At 36.0% G+C, this 20866-nt stretch overlaps 1 protein-coding gene across 1 annotated transcript in view; it reads right to left on the bottom strand.

The window, feature by feature from the left end:
• LOC149142750 (WD-40 repeat-containing protein MSI4-like) overlaps positions 1 to 20866 on the bottom strand; it is a 219968-nt gene that overhangs the window by 142318 nt on the left and 56784 nt on the right. Inside the window, exons 2-7 of the mRNA XM_089446333.1 lie at positions 17318 to 17381; positions 15820 to 15906; positions 15390 to 15452; positions 15029 to 15094; positions 14783 to 14857; positions 14368 to 14443 (exon numbers count right to left, since the gene is read on the bottom strand). Coding sequence (XP_089302459.1) covers positions 14368 to 14443; positions 14783 to 14857; positions 15029 to 15094; positions 15390 to 15452; positions 15820 to 15906; positions 17318 to 17381 — 431 coding nt within the window. The remainder of the gene's footprint in view (positions 1 to 14367; positions 14444 to 14782; positions 14858 to 15028; positions 15095 to 15389; positions 15453 to 15819; positions 15907 to 17317; positions 17382 to 20866) is intronic.

The raw sequence follows: 20866 nt of genomic DNA, 5'->3' as shown, positions 1-20866 counted from the left end.
TCATGAACTCAACAACACAATCTTCTAAAACATTTGCAGAGTACAACATCGACTTTTCTATATTGACCTTCGTGGCTATAACTTTCTTAAATAGTGTGAAAACCTCCTTTAGAGTATGGATAATCAAGAGGCCATAATGACTAAGGTAGAAAGAAATAAATACATAATTAACACTCCACCACACAAAGCTAGTGGAAAAATCAAGACATTGAATGAATCAAACCCACATTAGGAGGAGCGTCTTTGTCCTCAACAAAATACCACCATCCATCAACTACGAGCTTAAGATCAATTGCCATTATCTCCCATTTTTTCATTCCCTACTCAGGTTTTTCGAGACACTGTGTTTCTAGGATGGCCAAAGCAATAGTAGGAAATTTGTCAAACCACTGGACATTTAGGATTCGTGTTCGGGGCCATCCCCTTCACCTATGTATTGGTGTCTTCAGTCACTTGAAGCTCTAGAGTGTTAAGTAAGTAGGAGCAAGGTTGTCAAAGCTAAGGGAGGAGTGGGAGTAAAAACAAGTTTGGCAGCATCGAGAGCACAATTTCCCAAAAAACCTTGGGAGTAGATTATCCTAGGACTACATCTTTATATATAATTTTGTATATATTATATTGCATTTATGTTGGAAAAAGCATGTAGAATACCAAATTAGTTGCAAAAAATATGAAAATGTGCATATTTGTGCTACTTGTAGATGAATACTATATTATTAAGAAGTTATAAATTCCATCCAAAGTGTATCAATGATTTTATTAAAACTTTGAAAGAAAGTGTTGTGAAAAAACAAGCAAGAACATTAAAATGACAAACATAAATGACGAGCAATGTATGATCATCGCTTATATTGGGATCCTCATCCATGGTATCACCCTTCATCCTTTAGCTCGTGTATAGCCTTTTCCTTACCCTTGATCCTCTAGGGGCATCAATGAACACCACCCAATTTTAATGAAATTGTCTAATCCAAGCCTTAAAATATCGTAGAAAAAGATTAGCATGCCTAGTCAATGATTTGACCATAGTGAAGGGTATATTTTTGCTAAGGCCATGACAAAGGAGTTCATCAACACCACCAACTTTGGGGTACATAAAGGGCTTAGTGTTCTTGACTAAATGACGATCACATACCCTTGTACATGATAGAATCCAAAGAAAATGTTGCAATCCCATCAACCCCAAATTCTTGAAACTATTGTCTATTGAATTTTGAATGGAATATGAAATGGTACTTTCTTCATATGAAGTTTGGGTTGGAATCACCCTCAAACATTTTGAAACAATTAATGGTAAAGATAAAAATTTTAAATACAAATTGACATTTTCTTTATCTTTTTGTTTTATCATTTTTCTTTTACTGTAAGCATTTAGCATTACCATTAATTGCCAACATTTTTGCTCAAACCTACTCAAAAGCCACAGTTATGGTTTAATTTGTCCAGAGAGCGCCTGGTGAGCACATAGATGTTCCTATGGATTGTGGATTGGGGATTGTGCTTCCTACTCTAGGAGCATCTCAAGGAGTGCCATGCACCCCATAATGGCAGGGAGCATAACAAGGATCCCCGAAGCATGCTCCTCAATTATAGAGAAGCGCTCCCTGAACACTACCACTCAAACCATGGTTCCTAGAGGGAAACAATCCCTAGGGGTCGCTCCAACACTAAGCAAAAGAGTGTCTTATGCCACTCTTCTCATGGTACATGATGCACTTATCCAATAGTCCATCCACTCACGCTAGAGGGATACTTCCATCTACAAATTCTATGTCTACGCTCTACACCTTAACCTGCAAAAGTAGATAGGCAAAAATTAGACACCCATCATGCCAAGGAAAATACGTTGTGTGTTGTGCCTTGATGATTATACATTCATTTCTTGTTTTCCAAAGATATATAAAATATAAACCCCAATCCAATCTAATGCTATGATGTCTGAAAATCCATAGTCCAATGCAAAGAATTCCTAACAGAGAAACCCTCCAAGAAATATTGGAAGAGAATGGCACATTCCCAAGCATGTTAAGCATAATTACAAATTTTTGTTGTTGCCACACAACAAACATTTGGGTTGTAAAATTCCAAATTATTTTGTGTTGCCTTATGTGTAAGTCTCAGTTATTAAGGACCAAGTGAAACAAATTTTGAGGGCTCTGAAGATGGTTTCCAAATGGATTCCAACCAATAAAGCCAAGTCTTCTACTTAGAGTTGCATCTTCCAACTTTGTTGAGCTTCAAGCCTAACCTTGTTTAGAGCCATCTATATTGAACAAGCCACTTGTACTTCATGAGAATTTTTCTTCTATTCCATCTCCAATCTCTCCACCAAGTCTATGGAAGTAATAAGCCATGCTTTAGAAATAAGTTGTGTCTAGGATCAGATCTTAACCTTCTCTACAATAACTTTGATCTATGGTGTCAACCACGAATTTTGGTTTTAATATCTCCTAAGAGTTCGAATCTCTAGAGTAATTGTAATAAAGTCCACCAAGAAATCAAATACCTTTCTTGCGTAGTTACTTGGCTAAAAACTAAGAATCTTTAGTTACCAACTTCCCCTTCTAAAGAACCACTAGAGACCACAATAGATAGTGGTCACTGAAGGAAAGCCGTCCTTATGGGGGTCACTTCTCAAAACCATCTTCTGTTTGATGGCCTCCCAAGCTTTCCAAATGCCTTTGGCTACAACCATCCCCTTCACTTGGAAAAGTGTCAAAATGATTAACAAAATATGCAAGTTTAAGCTACGTCACATGGTTCATGTTCATATTTGATTTCAGCAAGAATGAAATTTACATAAACTTTTCCCAATGATAAAATTTGCCATACAATTCGAGACTTGTGTGTATACACTCAAACACATACACACACACACCCGCCACTAAATTATAATATAAAATATATATTATTAATTTATATACCATATCATAATATTGTTTTAATTATGTTTATATAGATGTAAAGAGTTTAAACTTAGCGTTTAGGCTTCTATATATTATATATAGAATAAATTAGAAATTTATAAAATAGTATATTAAAACTTAATAAATTTATACTATGTTAGCTAAAACATATTATTTAAAGAAACCCAAAAAAAAAGATCTAATATAAATGATAAAGCTTGAAACATAGATAAGTATATGTCAAGCGGGGGGGAGGAGGGGGAATCAAGTAGGAAAGGGAGGAAAAGTATCAACGAAAAATAAAGCCTGAAATGTAGATAGGTATCTATTGAAAGGGAAAGTATCAAGCAAGAAAAGGAGGAAAAGTATCAACCCAAAAATGAGGAGTCACAATAGTTGACCATATTGATTCTAACAGTAACCATCTATGTATTCCAATCGAAGATAGAGTGTAGCAATGCAATAGGGGCATGTATGCATTCCAATTTTCAGCAATGGTATTTTGCAAAGGTGAGTATGAATTTCAGTAGAGGAAGGATTTTGATTTGCATGCATTTAGAAGCCACAAAGAAGAGAAATATTCAATTTGGTAATTCACAAAGAATACAAAAAATCCCATGAATGCATACCAGGTAAGGAAATTGCTTTTTAAGTTTCAATGTTTAGTATTTGACGAGTTTTTGGAGAAATTATTTAGGACATTCAAATTAGTGTATTTTTTTATTCCATCCCCAAAATTTATTGAAACATAAAACTTAGGGTTTAAGTTACTCCATATCATGTAGTAATGCCCCTAAAGCGATGAAATTCCTTAGAAGATTCTTGTTGGGCTCTTTTACATCCACTTCTCTAATAACCCATTTGGCACATCGCTCTTGGACTTGTGTTTGGGTGGCTCAAATACCCATTCCTCCTTTCTCCCTAGGGGTGCAACAAAGGCTCCATCTACCCTATGAAAGCACTTGCATCCACTAGAGTTAGCCAACAAAAAATCCCAAGAAGATTTTCTAGCTTGGAATAGGCATGAGCATAAGGTATCTACTACGTCAAATCATACATATGGGTACCAACCAAGGCTTTTGTAAATATTTGAAATTTACCTACAAAAGATAATGGTTTGAAAATCCATTTATAAATTTTTTCTTCACCACTTTTAGAATTACTTCATCCCGTAGCTCCTTTGTGAAGGTTTCAAATGTAAAGGGATTTCAAGGAATTTTAACCCCTAACTAGATGTAATCAAGCCCATTATTTGCCTACCAACCAATTGAGGAACTCCTTTATCAATAACATTGAGTTATGGCCATTTGAAATTTTAACTTGATGGTTTCACATTAAAATTGTAGGCAATTCATAGTGTGTTCCAGAGTTTGTGTCTCTTCAATAATGGTTAGGAAAGAACAATATGTGAAGTGTCTATTCAGTAGTTGGTCACCATTAGGACTAGGAAGGGGTGTACCTTTGATTGGGCCCTATCCAATTCTTATATGAATGGGATAGCCATTGTCCAAGGGCTTCAACAACTATTATATAGAGGATTGAGGCCAACAAACATCATTTCCAGATAGATTAAAAGCACGCTATCTTTTCAAATTTGACCTAATTGAAGCAAAAGCAACTTGCAGCCCATGAAAATAAAGTTCCAACTACGTTAACAAAAAAGGTATCAAATTCAAGCACCTTAAGCATAGAGATATTGAACAACCATTCCACTCTACCATAGGCTTCTAATTATTCAATGCCTTCCCAAACAGCAATCACATTATCCCGAATGTATATGCCTCTAATAAACGCCATCTGTTTTGCTACAATGATTTTTGACAAGATATGTTTTAGATACAAAGCAAGCTCTTTGGCCACAATTTTATAAGATAGATTAAGTAAAGTTATCGGTACTAGCTTGTGATTAATAATGAGTCTCCCGACTTCAAGCTGAACTTGATCAACAACTTGTTGATGTGGTTACCTTGTGTATGTGTCCATACAAATACTTTATAAACTTGGAGCAAAATTTGGCCCAAGAAAGGCCCAAGTGGCTTTGTAAAATTTGCATAAATAACCATCCTAGCCAAGGGACTTATCATCAACCATCTCCCTAAGGGTTGTTGTGAACTCATCTAATGTCGACTTTTAATCACATGCTCCTTATTGTTCATGCATCTATTTTATGGGAATTGCATCAATAAAAATTTGCATGACTACCTTTCTTTTCTCCATCATACCCTTGAGATTGAAAAACTATTTTATAGTGCCTAAAAACTCTTTCTCTATATTTACCTTGTTGTTGCTCAATAGGCACTGCGACAACGACTCAGGTCGGGGGTTATCACCTGGATCCCCAGCCTGTCCGTTTAAGTTGTCCCCTAACAACAAACAATGGGGCGTAGGCTCTACGGAAATGAGATGAAGAAGGACTAGTTGGAAACCAACTAATCCGGGAGACACAGTTGAGAGACCAAGTACTTGTTTAGATCTAGCAAGATTTATAAGATTTGAAACCAGTGTCTCATGGAGTAAGTACTCTTTTTTGACAAATTTAAAAGCAAGTATCAGATAGACAATTGTTACTTTGATGAGTAACTAACTTATATGCAATGCAACTCCTAGGACTTATGTTAAATGCAGTTAGCTTGGTTGATTTTACTTAAATGCCTAGTCTAAGTATGACCCTTTAATCTTTATCTATATTGAGCCTAAACTTTAGAGTAAATGGCAGAGAGAAGTCAAGGTGAAGCACACGAGGGTGTGATCAACGATCCCTCTCCTTGAAATCTAACATGCCCGATGTCTCTGGCGCTGTAGAGGTTGTGCCTCTAACGACTACAAGGTCACTGTTTTAGATACTAAAAATGGTAGACTTCTCAAGAGAAAATGCAAAAGTGTTCCTATCTCTCTATCAACCAAGCTTATGCTTGGAGGTAAATTTTAATATGCAAGACTAACTTGGGATGCAAATGCAATGGAATTAGAAGATCATTATTGGAGGAAGATCGTTAATGCCTTGGAGTATTTAGATTATGATTTAATTTGAGTTATATCGCTAAGTACTTATTAAGATTCAAAAAGTACTTATTAAGATTCAAATGACAATATTAATCACCAAGCCAACTTTGAGAATGCCAAGAATAGAAAACTGAAATGAATCTTTTCACAAGATGCACAATTTACCACAGATCCAAATAGAATTCTTATTCAATCTCAATGTAAAATGTTGATTCCAAACTAATTATCCAGGAGATTTTCAAATAGCCCAAATATTCAGTTAGAGCCAAATCAATAAAATCACACTTTGCTCAATGGTATGCAATTAGAATAAATTACTTTCAAAGGTACTCACCTTAGAGAGAAATAGATCTTACCGCAATTATCTTTCACTAAACAAGGAACGAAAAAATGCTTTAGAAAGATGAATATTAACAATTCTTTTGCTCATGAAACCAAGTATGATATTAGATGTTCTTCAGGCAACAAGCTTATGTGTGATTTGAATTAGGAACTCAGAAAATAGTAAGCATTCAAACTTAAATTCCAATGTCAATAGCCACTAAAACCTTGCTAAAATGAACTAAAAGCACTTTAATTTCATAGATTGTATTCAGGACAGCAAGTGAATTCTCTTATGGCAGCAGTAAGTTTCAGATGCCAAACTAATGCAAAGATATTTTAAACAATTATGAATTTACTATTTTCTTAAATGTACCCAAAAGAAAGATGTAATTCAATATTATTATCAGACTTTAAAAAACATAAGACAACACTTGAGTAGGCCTAACAGTTAAGAGCATGTGTTTCCTCCTGAGAGGTCACAAGTTCAAAACCAAAGCGAGGTAGAGTATGTATGCCTTCGTAGACTTAGTAGTCAAATAGCTACGCGGAGGTGGGTCCCTTGTCCCATAAACAAGGGGGTCTCATAAACCAACTTGGAGTTTGGCTTGGCCATCACCTTAAAAATGGATAATAATGATAATAGATTATAGATTTAAGCCAAGTTATGCAATGTGTTTGTTTAATGTCACTGTTTTAGATATGATTAGCTTGATGGATTAAACAATGAATGAATAAGGCTTTAGAAGGGAAACCTGAGGCCCTAGGCCTTGAAATAGTTTGCCAAATTTCTTCCAATGAATGCCTTAAATTTTGACCAAAGTTTTCTGCAAATTTTGATGAAGAGCCAACCCAGAAAATGACTTTTCTCCTACAGTGACGAAACCAAGTCCAATGAAGCTTGAAAATCAAGAAATAGAGGCCAAAATAGGTTTGCATTAAGGATTAAGAGACGGATCTGAGACTCAAAGGAAGTTGGAAGGACTGTGTCAAGGTGAAATGAGCCCTTTAGCCTTCTTGTTAAGGCAATGGCAGCAAAGAAAGGTTGTGTTAAGGCTTCAAGAAGCTGCTACAAGCAGCGTTAAAGGTATGAAGGGGCAGTGTGGAGAAAGGAGCTGCAGATTGAGGAGGAGGAGGCAACGAAAGGGATTTAGGGGCTACCGAGGAAGAGAAAAGGTTGTGTCAGCAAGGGAGGAAGGAAATGAGGGTTAAGGGGGCAGCAGCAAGGAAATGGAGGGTATGTCGAGAGGGAGGAGGCTGCTACAGGCAGTAGAAAGGAGAAAAAGGGTAAAGTAAGGTTGCGAAGGTTTTTGGAAGGCCTTTAGGCCTGCGAAATTTCAAGGAAGGGCAGTGTTCAACCCTGAAGACTAACGCAGGGTTTGGAAAGACTTTTACGACCTGCATTAGGCCTTTAAGGCCTAAAAAAAATTCTCAACTCAGAAAAATATATCAACCTCAGATCTTCATTCACAGAATAATCTTGAATTTTTGACCCTGCAAACAAAGATTTGAGACTAGATCTTGCCCTCCAGGGCCTAGATCTGTCTCAAATTTCAAAAATTTCCTTGAATAATCTCATATCTACACCTGCACAAGTAAAAAATGAAATACCCAAGACCTAATATATACAAAAATAAAACTAAAACCCAAATGTTAGAAATTAAAAATTATTTTACAAAGACTTCAGATCTATACAAATAAAATACAAATCTACTAGATCTGAGGAGTATGAGTCTGACTCCGCTCCCAGATCTATAAAATCAAGCTCTTCCTAGCTAGATCTATCAATTAAACTCAGTATATGAAAGATAAATAATTTTAAATGAGGCACTAGCCAAGAAACCCTGCAAGAAAAACTTCGTTTCAATCAAGAAGGCTCTTCAAATCTTATGCCTTGGGAGTTGGTTGGTCTAACCAAGGACTTCCCCTCACACCCAAATTCTCGAAATAAAAAGATTTATGCACACTCAAGATCAAGTTTTCAGATTGATAAAGATATAAAATAATGATGTAATCTTCAAAAATTAAAGATAATTGCTAATTCAATTAAATTAAAATGTTATCTTAGTTCCAATAACCTAAGCAAAATACTTGTGCAATAGATTATTCTCAAAGGCTAAAAATCAACAACTTCTTAAAATATACTTCAGTAAAGCATTAAGAACAGTATTACCATAAGAAATAGCAGAGTAACACCACCATCAATGAAAACCCCAAAGACTTCGTATTATTATTATTCCAGAAAAATTACAAGAGAGCTTCAAAAGCTAGTACACGATTCACAGATCGGATGTTTTGTGAGACAAATGACCTCTAATTTATAGATAAATTCTACAAATTGCTAGTTGGTTTGATCCCCTTCAAAGTAATATCGACCATTGATAGAAATTTAATTATTTTTTAATCTCTACCGTCGAAATATTTATTTTTTGAAGAATTTTTTAATCTCTTTTAATTTCTTTTTTATTAGCTCAAAATTAATTATTTTGAACTAATTTCCTTAAAAAATTGACTTTGACTTAACCACCAAAGCCCAAGGGTCCAAAATTTCTTGAAGTTTCAATACTCCCTTGGTGGGGGACCTCCAAAAATTAATTTCTCTAGGACCCACGAATTTTTTTATTTAGACAATTTATTTTTCCTAAGACTTAATTTTGACCCTAATTAATTAAATTTTTGGCATAGGATTTTTTTATTTATTTTTGCCAGAAATTTTAATTAATCAACACATGAGGGGATCAATAGTTTTTTCAACCCTCTAATATTTTAGAACCATGGTTAAAATATTATTTATATAAGATAAATACATTTCAACCCTCAAAGGGGGAAAATCCATTCCTCATAGTCCCTCAATTATTTTACCCAATTCTGCGACTCAATATGATGATTGATCTAGTAGACCAAGTGATTTGTAATAAAATAATTTATCCAACTAGCTAAAATTATTATCAAATCACTTTTACAAGAATTCGATAAAAAACACTAGAACTCACCTAAAATCTTGATAACAAAATCCACCCTAGCTTTGGAGTGAGGCCGGAGGGAAAAACTTTGCCGATCATTTGTGTTTAGAAACACAAATGAATCAGTGACACGAAAAACCTCTTAGAATGGAAATCGTCACCAAAAAATTAGGCTTACCTAGGTTGTTACATACATATATGGTCTTACTAGGATCTTTTACATTACAAACTTGCATAATGGGTTTGCAATTTTTTGACAAACTGTCAACTGATGAAGATGAATCATGGATGATCTGAGTGCTCGAACATGATGGAATCCATTTGCAAAAAAGTGTACTGCTATAGGGTAGTTGACACAGAGTGGTCAACATACCTGATCAATTATATTTAGTTTTAATTTAAGCAAGTGAAGTTAGGGTCTGATTTGCTCCCCTTGCTTTGTATGTCTCTTTCACCTTTAGTCAATGTCTCCATGTAACCACCCCAGCTTGGCGCTGCTCCCTATAAGGGCTATGTTGTAACATCTTTAACACTTGTATCAACACATTCAGGACTAACTTACGCTTTCTCCTTCTCACTACCACCAATCCTCTATTGTATCCCCTCAAAAATGTAGTTAATTTTCTAACAGCATCCACCAACCAAAGAATCCAGCCTTTGTCCCAAGAGTCAAACTCCAAATTTTTTTGATAGCCTCAATGCATGATCCATGCTTCAAGTTAGAGATATTCAACATGAACCATGTGATCACATCAGATACAGGTCTAGACAGATCCAGCTCCCCTCAATATTCAATGCACCATGCAGATTAAAAGTATTGTTAGACACAGGAACACACAGAGTCAATGGGTCAACTCCACCCCCACCTATGTTGTAGAGTGCACCTCACTTCTCTCATTTCAACATGCCCCAATGCAAGCAATAAATCTTCTTTCTTTTCCAGGCAGCTAACACAACAGGGTAACATGAAATTTCTAACATATATTTCCGATCCATTAAACTTGAAACATTGTTGAATTGATACTACAATGTTCAACTCATATTTCAGCATCAAGGGAAAGTACCTAGCTACACAAGTTCCTAGTATATTTTCCAATAATTGTCCTTGAACATCTTGGAAAGTCCATAAATAATCGGAACACAACATAATCAAAAATCTTTCTAGAGTAGCAATGTTCTAATCACCATATAACACATAGACCTCATAAAGAAGCAATGCCAATATCAATTTCTGCAGAACTGTCCCAACAAACATTTCATAATGAGGGGCACCATTTTAACGTTGTAAATGCCATATAAAAGTGTTAATTCCAAACAAAATACAACATGCAGGGTTCAACCTGGAAGAGAAATAACATCAAGAAAATTTGTTGTTCCACTGATTTTACCAACAATCTTACCAATGCTAAATACTATACTCAACAACACTTTCCTATCATCAAAATAAGTGCTTCTATCCAGGAAATCAGCTTGTCTTAGTAATCTTAATAGGCTGTGTCCTGCCTTATTATTCAAGTCCAAAACTCGTCATTTAATAAACAGCCAATGATATATTTTTCTATGCTAGAACAAGCACAAATTCGCTATTCTTCGGATAGAAGATCATAGTAAATTAGCAAACAGCCTTATATCCAGCCGTTATTGTCAATGAAATTCAGAAACCTATGTTCACCCAATTGGTGATGTGTTTCTTACAGTTAACAAAATAAATTAATTATATTGGTCGTGTTTACAAGATATATAATACTGCAAACTTTTGGCTTTCATTCAATACATGAACTCATTGTACAGGGATCAAAAAATCAATCAATTTAAACTACGATCTAGTACAATCCTGAAGACATAACTCTTAAAGTGAGAAGTTAGTTGGGGCTAACCCAACAACAGAAATAATAAACTATCATACATCCACCATTGCAGCAATACTGAAAGAGCTTCTAGTTTTACTCATGTTATTCTTCAAGTAGAAGATGCTAGTAAATTCATGGACAGCCTAGTAACCAGTCCATAATTCTACTCTGGCCTGATTGGTGATGGATTTATTATAGTTAACAAAACAAATAAGTTAAATAAGTCATGGTTATAATCCATATAATAATGCAAACTTTAGGATTTCAATCAATATGTGAATACATTGTACAGTAATCAAAAAATCAATCCATTTAAGCTCTGATCTAGTGCAATCCTGAACAGCATTTTGGCACAATGCATGGCATGATTCTTAAAGTGAGAAATTAGTTTGGCACAACCCCAACAACAGCAACATGAACCTTTAAAACATCAATCATTGCATCAATACTGAAGGAGATTCTGGTTTTTCTCATTATGTCTATTTTCTCAGCCTATACGGTCAATTGCATATGGTCAGATCACAGCATATTTCAAATCCATTAATGTTCTTCAAGCAACTGCATATAACAGGGTTCTTCAAAATAAACATATCCATCATAAAACTTTATTCCAAAGTAGAGGATGAACGTTTTTTTTTCTAAACATGTCACTCTTGAAAGAAGCAAAGAGTCCAGATAAAACCATAAACACCATGAAACCAGCAAGAATCTCCAGATATATAAACGAGTAAAGCTTCAGAAAAGCAAGTTTGTGAAAATCAGACAAGAGGAGCTAATAGAGATGGCAAACAAGAATCCAAAGTCATTCTGGAAAGAAGTACAGGTGAAAAAACAGGTAGAGGAAAATGATATCTCAGATGAACAATGGCAGCTTCACAATAAAAAGACCTTGCAAAAATCAGGTTGAAAGAAAAATCCCTATAAAAATCAGCATAAATGAGATGGTTTTCACACAAAATGTGAAGAGGGCATTAAGAGGCTAACAGTGTCACCAAAGAGCAGAGCAGGGTGCAGACAACAGAAGTGGGAGTGCACAGTGGTGCTTCCCAAAATAATTCCAGGTGTCAAGCAATCCCAGAATCATTCTGTACAGATGTATTTTTTTCTTAACCATGGGAATAGCTAACTCATTAGAGTGTTCTGCGTGAGGCCCGGGATCTAAACTACTAGCTGCACTATAACCCAAGTGTATATCCAACAGCCCGCAAGCCAGATATACCAATAATTTGTGACTTAGCGAAGGCCAAGAAGGCCCAAGGCACATCGAAATGGACCTGTATCACAGGGGCAATCTACCCTTCTAGCCTTATCATAAGTGCCAACATGTCACTTTGTGGGCATTGAACCTGGGTGGAGAGAAGAACAAACAGTCCTACCAACCACCCAAGATAGAAACCTGGACCTGTACACATGTATATTAGTATTATATATGCACAGTCCAGTTAGTAGTCCTAGGAGCATACGGAAGTGGGAGAAGGAGGTCATTAAGTGCTCCGATGCAACACTTGGCTAGCACTGGGAAAGGCAAAAGATATTGATAGACTCTAAGTGTAACTCTTGAAATGGGCTAGTAATCCTTTAGCCAGCACACAGCAGCACTACTCAACCAAATGGTCATAATGGGATTCCCCAAAAAATGGGCAACAAACCCTATTCTACCCATCTATAAAGGAAGGAAAATAATGTCACTGGAATCTACAAAACCATAATGATTTAACCAAATATTGATTCTTTCCAAGTAAATCAGGGGAATCATGGAAATAAATATCAGTAAGTGAGCAGAAAAAATATGGGAAATTCTTGAAATGGAGGCATCAAATGGGTGGAGAGCAGGAGTAAACAGGCTATCTGAACAGATCATTGCTGAAAACAAAACTCGAGGACTGTCAGAGAGTACTAGCGACGATGTAGAAGGAAGCAAGGCTTCCCCCTCTCCCCCACATTGTTTGCACTTTACATAAGTAAACAAGAAGACTAAATTAATGAGAGGGATAAGCATTGCATGAGTTACAATAAGAATACTACTATATATGCATGATGTAGTACTAACATCCAAGACATTACACAGCGCACAGAAATACCTGTTGGCACTACAGACTTATTCCATCAATAATAGACCCTTGGAAATCACTCATTAGTATAAATAACAAGAATCGGATTTCAATTGAAAATTGCATTGGGAGGCATGCACAAAGAAGAGACTACAAGGTGCACAGAAGGACTTAACTATTTCAAAACAAGTGCCGGACAGAGGAAATCTGGAATTGGAGCATGTTAAATTCCCTTTTCCAGACACACATAACATAGGTCCTATAATATGGAAGTGAGGTATGGGGTTCAAGCATTAAAAAAACCAATGGATTCTAATAGAAAGAATGCAGAAACACAGTAAAATTCCTCAGAATAAAGGAAACCATTTCATATGAGATTCTTCTAAAACAGGTTTGAACTTTGCACATGGTAAAGCTGGAGGTAATGATCAAGCTAATATTGTATAGGAAAAAAATGGTGAACATTGAAAGCAAAAGAATACCCAGGAAGATCGTTCAAGAGGTCCTAAAAGAAAGCACATGGAAATTTCAATACAGGAAGTGGTTTGAAAGTTGCAATATAGTGGACAAGAGCTGCTCAGTACATAAAAGGAATTGACAATCCACTTACAAGCATGCTACAGAAATGGCAAAAAGAAAGAAAATACCAAACAGAAGCAGCTATACTATATAGACAACTTCACCCCAGTAGGCAAAATCATAGAACAAGAATACCTATAAATAAGCATCCTTTGGAGGGAACGACAAATATTGGCACATAAGAACAAACTCACATAGGTTAACATGTGAAACAGCAAAATGGAAGGAACTAAAGGAGGAACAGGAAATCAAGACATGTCATGTTTGTGGTAAAGAAGATGTGGAGACAGCCCAACACTTCCTACTCCACTGCGAGGAATATAAACACACTAGAATTGGACAGAATTTGGGGACACCAGTTGGGAAGCAGCATTCAGCATTCAAGGATTTACAGGTAAAGGATACAACAAGAAGGGCAAAAAGGATAATGTGTTCCAGAGAAAAGGTGCTGAGAGCCAACCCAATTGGAGCAGATAACCCACATATGGTGGCAAATCCAGACAATTAACAAAACAATTTACTGATATCAGCTTCTGGGATATCATTTATTTGTCACATTACTGCTTTCTTACTTCTGTAGAAGAAATGTTACAATGGGATGTAAGCTGTTCTGTCCCATAGGATAGCTTGCCTCATGGAACTTTTAATAAAATTCTATACTATTCAAACTGTATAATCAATAAAGAATTCTGACCTCCAGAAAGGACAAATGGTGCACTGGGACTCATCGCAAGTGCAAACTCAGCATTATCTTTATGTCCAGTCAAAACCTGGAAATATGATAAAATATAAATATCACATTTAATGTCTCTATATCAGAAGTTGCAATGTTAAACCAAATATGAAAAAGCAGGAGCAGATGCAATCTTCCACCTAAACTCATGCAAAATAGTGTACTTAATTCCAAAGGAATAGATATGTACACTGAATCCATGCTTATGAGATTAGAGCATAACTTGCATGTGAATTCTATGCCTAAAAATTTTCTCCAAAATGGAGGTTGTATCCAATATGTTTAAAAGTGTTTAGGTGCACAAAATATGAGAGAAGATATTTCAATGTTTTAAAACAAGCATGATTTCTTTAAGGAAATAAGGAAGAAGCCAAACCAAATCTGGACGAGAATCTGCTGCCCCAAGAGTAGCCTGACGGTTTGGTTGTGTATCAACATCCCAGATGAGGACCTTAACACAGATAAGCACAAAGAGGACCATGAATTGAAACAGAACATTTTGACAGATCATAACTTGTTGATTTCCAAACTTGTTCTATTCAAGGGGTGTATTTCACTCTATAGAGAATCTAAGCTGCCAAATTAATAACAAAACTGCACAGCCAAAACGAATGAGGCTCACATCTGGGCCATCTGTATGTGTAGCAACAATTTTGCTGTTTTGTGGCAATTCTCTGATTCTGTTAACCTGCAACAAACATCAATAAAAGTATTTAAATATCAACCCTTTCAAGGTCTACAACATTTTTCTCTTTCTTATTGTTCCTATGTTATTCCCTTTTCCTCTCCAATTTTGCTTGGGTGCTCTTGAGCCTTACATAAAGAAAAACATCAAAATGAAAATCTGTCATTCCAAACTTCCACATTTGTTGGTCACACTCAAAAAGGACTCAAAATCACAATTACATTTTTTCATGACATTTGAATTTCAAGGGAAAACTACAGAAGGATGGAAAATAAAAGCGAATGTACGTTCTGTTTACCTCACCAGGGTGTATGATCGTTTTGAACTTCTTTACAAAAGGAGAACGTGCCTCTTCATTAAACTGCATAAAAAAATTATGTTAAGTTAATAAACATTGTCATTCTCCTTTACTCAGCCACCCTATGGACCAACAAAGCAAAATGGTATGATACGTACATGAATAGAAACTTTGATTTTGAACTAAAATCATGCATTTTCATTAATGATAATATCTAGGAGCAGGAGCTTACGGTTTAGCACTAAGGCATTGGTTTCCAATGCCCCTAATTCAATTTGAAATACAATTTTATGATTTTCAGCACCTTAAAATCTTTTCTAGTTCGCTAATGGAATATTTAAATAGTCCAAACCCTTAGAAATTCAAAAAAGACACGGAATTTCAGACAAATTCAAAAGAATGACTAAAATGAATAAAGCACCCTGCCAACCTGAGATATATGTTCAGCTGCTGCAACCCTTGGTTTGACAACTTCACAGGTAGCAATTACCAATGTGTTTGGCACAGTGCCATCAGTCTGCAGAACCACAAAACGATAATGTTGCTTAAACATAAATATTAAAAACACAATAATAAAAGAAGCTGTTGTCTAATCTGAAGTTTCAAACATCTGAAATCATCTTTTAAGTAGACTCATCTCTTTCTTCGATGTGTAAATTTTCCAAACCCTAGGTGATTGCTGTCCTATGCATATTTATTAAATAAATCAGATCTTGAATTTACTCAATAACAAACATAAAAATCTGAGCATAAATCAATCACACAGATGCTGGAAATACAGCAGAAGCATAAAAATTAAATTCTCACACACATAGGTAATTACTCCTTCAAATCAGCTTTTCATTCCATTGAAAAAACTGACAAGGAATCCTCCATACAGTACCCAAAAAAACAGCATGCACAGATAACAAAAATGCTCTAACTGAGCTTGTACAGCCTGCTGAGAATCCCGGAAACAACCGAAAATTGCTGTACAACCTGCAGAACAGCCTATATGATCTGTATGTGTGGCTGTATGGATATGTACAGCCCTGTCCAGAAGATTGCACAGACGATTGTCTTGTACTGTGTGCTGCCCAAGAATGCCTTTTCCCTGACTGCCTGTTCTCTCTCTCTCTCTCTCTCTCTCTCTCTCTCTCTCTCAAGTGTGTGCAGTAGCCTCTACCTTGCCCTGCCTTCATAATTTTAGTGGAGAATCCATTTTTAAGATAGCTCCTAGTCTATGTACAATTTTAAACAGTCAAAAATAAAACTTTCAAAAATTTTACTTTAGGAAATAACAAAATAGAATTATCTTCCCAAAATTAGAATTACTTTTCAAAACATATCTTGATTTACTGCTCGCATGTTCACACTGAAAATATGTGGAACTTCCTATCTGAGCTATAATTCTCAACACGATCATTTCTTAATCTGAGCTCCAAACAAACAAAATTGAAAATAATCTTCACTGAAAGCTACACAATTCAGATAAAAGCATACACTATTAAAATTTAAAAAACTAACTGGGGGATTTCAAAAGGTTAGAAACTAAAGCATCCCACAAAAACATAGTATTGCTAGTATTAAAAATGGTGTACATGATCTAAAGATGAAACAACACTTACAGAGGGAAAAATGTTACACATAAGACCATATCACAGATACATGATATTGTTGTCACACGAAACTTTATAGATTTTAACATGCTGTCATGTTAAAAAATTTCAAATGAAACAACTTAAAAGCTCTGACTCAACACTGCTCAATGATATGCGGTGACAATCAGACAAATGAAACAAGAAATTAAACAAAGTGAAACCAGAAATAAAGAAATTACTTGAAAAGTAGACTACAGAACATATGCTTTACAAAAATACGAAGGCAATAGCAATGCAGTAAAATAGAGCAACTTGCCCAATAATCTTGCACAATTGAGAGACAATTACCTGTTCCGAAAGGTACAGGCGTTGACTGTTCTTGTATGTTGCTTGGTGCATTTGAGGACCCCAACTAGCACAACAGATGGAAATAAATCCTTTATTAACAGCAAATTCATAACTAAATAACTCACAAATTGTGATAAATGAAACCTAACATGGAAATGTTCTAACTAAGAATTTACTAACATAAGAAACAAATGGCAATCCAATCCATTGTTCAATGTGTAATATATCACAGACAAGAAAGTAGGTTATCAAATACATTGCAATGTGTACATCATAACATTTTACACCTGCATAAACAAATACAATTTGATTTTAACTGGAACTGTATTAAGAGGAAAGAAAAAAATTCAAGCTTCAGAATATAATTTGCAGGAAAACATAATTTCAGTAGAAATCAATGTAAGCAACACTCTAAAGCATTTTCCTTCAGGCACAGCTGTGTATAACCTTATTAATATGCCATTCGCAATATGTCATTCACTTCTATCAATTACTTTCAACAAGCCTGACCTTGGGCGGTAGATGGTTGGCATATTTTTAGGATAAATAGCAAATCGATTCCAAATGTTCATAAACAATGAACTGTCAGATTGATGAAATGAACTTATGGAAAAGTCAGATATTGGTATATCCATATCTATCTAAACTATGCATCTAAGAAAATAGCATGTATTCTCGCTTTTGGAAACCATTAATTCCATTCAAAAACAATTGAATAATTCAACATCTCTCTGACGATGGTATTAATAAAAAATTCCAAATCCTCACCTGTTTCTGAAAGAGACCTTTTTGAATTTTCACCAAGATAGAGAAGGCATATGCATTAAACAAATGCACACAAAGTCTGATTTCCCTTGTTGATATTCAGTGATTTATAATATACATGTCTGGAGGTATATTTAGGTCTGATTTCCCTTATTAATATTCAATAATTGATAATATACATGTCTGGAAGTATATTAGAACATTTCATTTTTATTGCTTGTAGGTCCTATTACCACTCAAACTAGCAGGGGTCCTAGGAAGGGATCCCATAGAGCAACTACTAGGTCAAGGGGCAACAATGGAGCAATAACCCATTGTCACCTTAGCTAAAGCTCCTTGATCTTTATGGACTTTCACTAATGGGAGGAGTCCGGGTACAAGAGGAATCACAACAATAGATGGTTCAATGATAGTATATGGGGCGATTCCTAAAGCCAATTCATAAGAGAGGCTCAGATTATGGACTTGCCATAGAAGCAAGATGAAAGGCTCTCTTAGAAGGGCTAGGGGATTACCTAGACCTAGGGTTTCGGGAGTGTTACTTTAAAAGGGGGACCCAAGATCAAGGAATCCTAAAGAAAAGAGTTTCTAAGTAATCCTTGTGGCATGTGAGACACCAAGTTGCGGGACCACAAAGAACCCAAGTGGGCCCAAACTAGGTCAAGGGTGTGGAGTTGATCAACACTTGAGGGGCTTGACCAAGTTTGGGAGAGAATGGGATCAATGGAGTAATCTTCCTTTCAAATTCAAATGCAATGATCCAAATGAGGGACACTAACCCAAAGCAACCTAGGGAGAGGAATGATCCTTGAGCTAGGGCTTGCAATATCTCGGGAACCCACCATCGGATTCAGCTCAAATTTGGACGACCCCTTAAGAAAACCCCAATGCAGCTGTGGACCAAATTTCAAGGTGTTTTGATGGCTACAAAATATTTCACTTCATGCCCTAGGTGACCTACTAGGGTTAGGCCTAGAAAGAGAAGGAAAGGTGAAAAATAATATTCTTTTGTGATCACCTCTGGACTAGAACAGTGTCTAGCCTATTGGGAGAGTGGAGTCTAATGGAAACAATGTTTAGAGATGATTGAGTTCCCCGGCAACTTTGCATGACAAAAGCAGCAACTAGGTTACAAGGGAAATTTATACTTCTAATTATTTGCAAATGATGAATTATCAAGATAATGCATGAGCAGTCATGTATCTCTAAGACAATAATCCACCATACATTTCAACAATCAACATGAAAAATCCCTCACAAAGACAAGGTCAGCAACTTCGCATAAGCCCAAGAGCAGCTACACTAGCTTCATGAACGAAAATATTCCATAGATCATTTTATGAGACAAAATCACAAGGTAAGCATGAAAATATTACTCACAATGTACAATGAGATTATTCCAATCATCAAGTGCAAGAAAAGCAAAGCTCCAAAATAGAAAAATCAAGATCTTCCAAACATCGAAATGTATTAGTTCTCCAATTCATCCATCCAAAAGGCTAGCGAAAATCTTAAGGGATACAAATGTTCTAAATCCAAGTGATGATGAGAGAAATGAATCATCCTCTCATCTATTTATACAATCCAATAGGGGATTCCAATGGCCTAATTTAGCCCCAAATAATAAAATAATGTACAATAATGATATGCCTTGGTGACAAGCTGTAAAGTTTTGTAGATGTTCTATGCTAAGAGCAATTTCACTTTTCTCACAGCAATCATACAAGTAGATAAGCAAAATGCAGATAGAACATATAAGCAGATCTTACAGAAGACAAATCAGAAACAAGAAAAATGTATGTGTTTGTTTCGGCGGTCAACAGGATGCTTCAACCAGCAAAGTCTCCTTTGGTCAGCCAGCCCAGCATGTGTCACAACAACCCTCCAACCAGTAGATGAGTCAACCCAAGTCAGTTCTACAAAAGTCAACGCTGTCCTGAAAAGTCAACGCAGGGGCAGCAAGCTAAAAGTCAACGCAGCAGCAAAACGGTCAACCCTTTGACCTCGATTTTTGTGCCAGGTAGTATGGCCTTCAAAAATCGAACCTCCCACAAGTTTTCAGCTTGTTTGGATCAAGCGTTGACCAAAGTCAACGCTGGTCAAACTTCTACGAAACCCTAGCAGCAGAAAAATCCTCTTCGTCCTTCCCACGTGTGGCTGAAATTCGTCCTCCAGGTAGCTCGTATTTTTTAGGATGAGAGAGGAAGATGTGAGTTGTTTGTGTGATCAAATTCTCTCCAACTTTTCCTGTATATATATATCCATCAATGAGGGTGTGTGACACATCTGTTGGGCATGTGAGCCTACATTACAAAACTGGCTGACCTTTGCACATATAATTTATTAAGAATAATAAATTCAAAAAATAAGTTCTGCTCATCGGATTAAGACTATTTTTATATGGATTTTACACCTCTCTGAAAGAGGAATCCAACAAAAATATTAGCCTCTTAATCTGAGCATCAGAACATGGAGTTTGGACCTAGTTGTCCAAATTTAACACAAGCCCACCAAGATAGCTCCAAACTAGAAAGATAAGCCTCTCAAGAGGGCGAAATAGTAAACATGATGAGTCGTTGGGCCATTGAGAAGGCCTAGTTGAGTCCAAAGTGTGCCCAATTGAGAGAATAGGCTCCAAACACAAGGATTGGCCCCTTGATATCCAAGCAAGTCACATGTAGCATTCTCAAGTGGGTGTGGGGACACAATGACATCCTCATGAGTCTCCAAGTGAATTGATAATGCTCGTAAACCATCTGTAAGGGCTAGGATGATGACATATGC

Source organism: Pinus tabuliformis, chromosome X (assembly GCF_031772625.1).
Source record: "Pinus tabuliformis cultivar Carrire ecotype Pingquan chromosome X, CPIR1, whole genome shotgun sequence".
NCBI lineage: Eukaryota > Viridiplantae > Streptophyta > Pinopsida > Pinales > Pinaceae > Pinus > Pinus tabuliformis.
The sequence above is the reverse complement of the archived record's forward strand: the minus strand, read 5'-3'. Positions and strand labels throughout refer to the sequence as shown.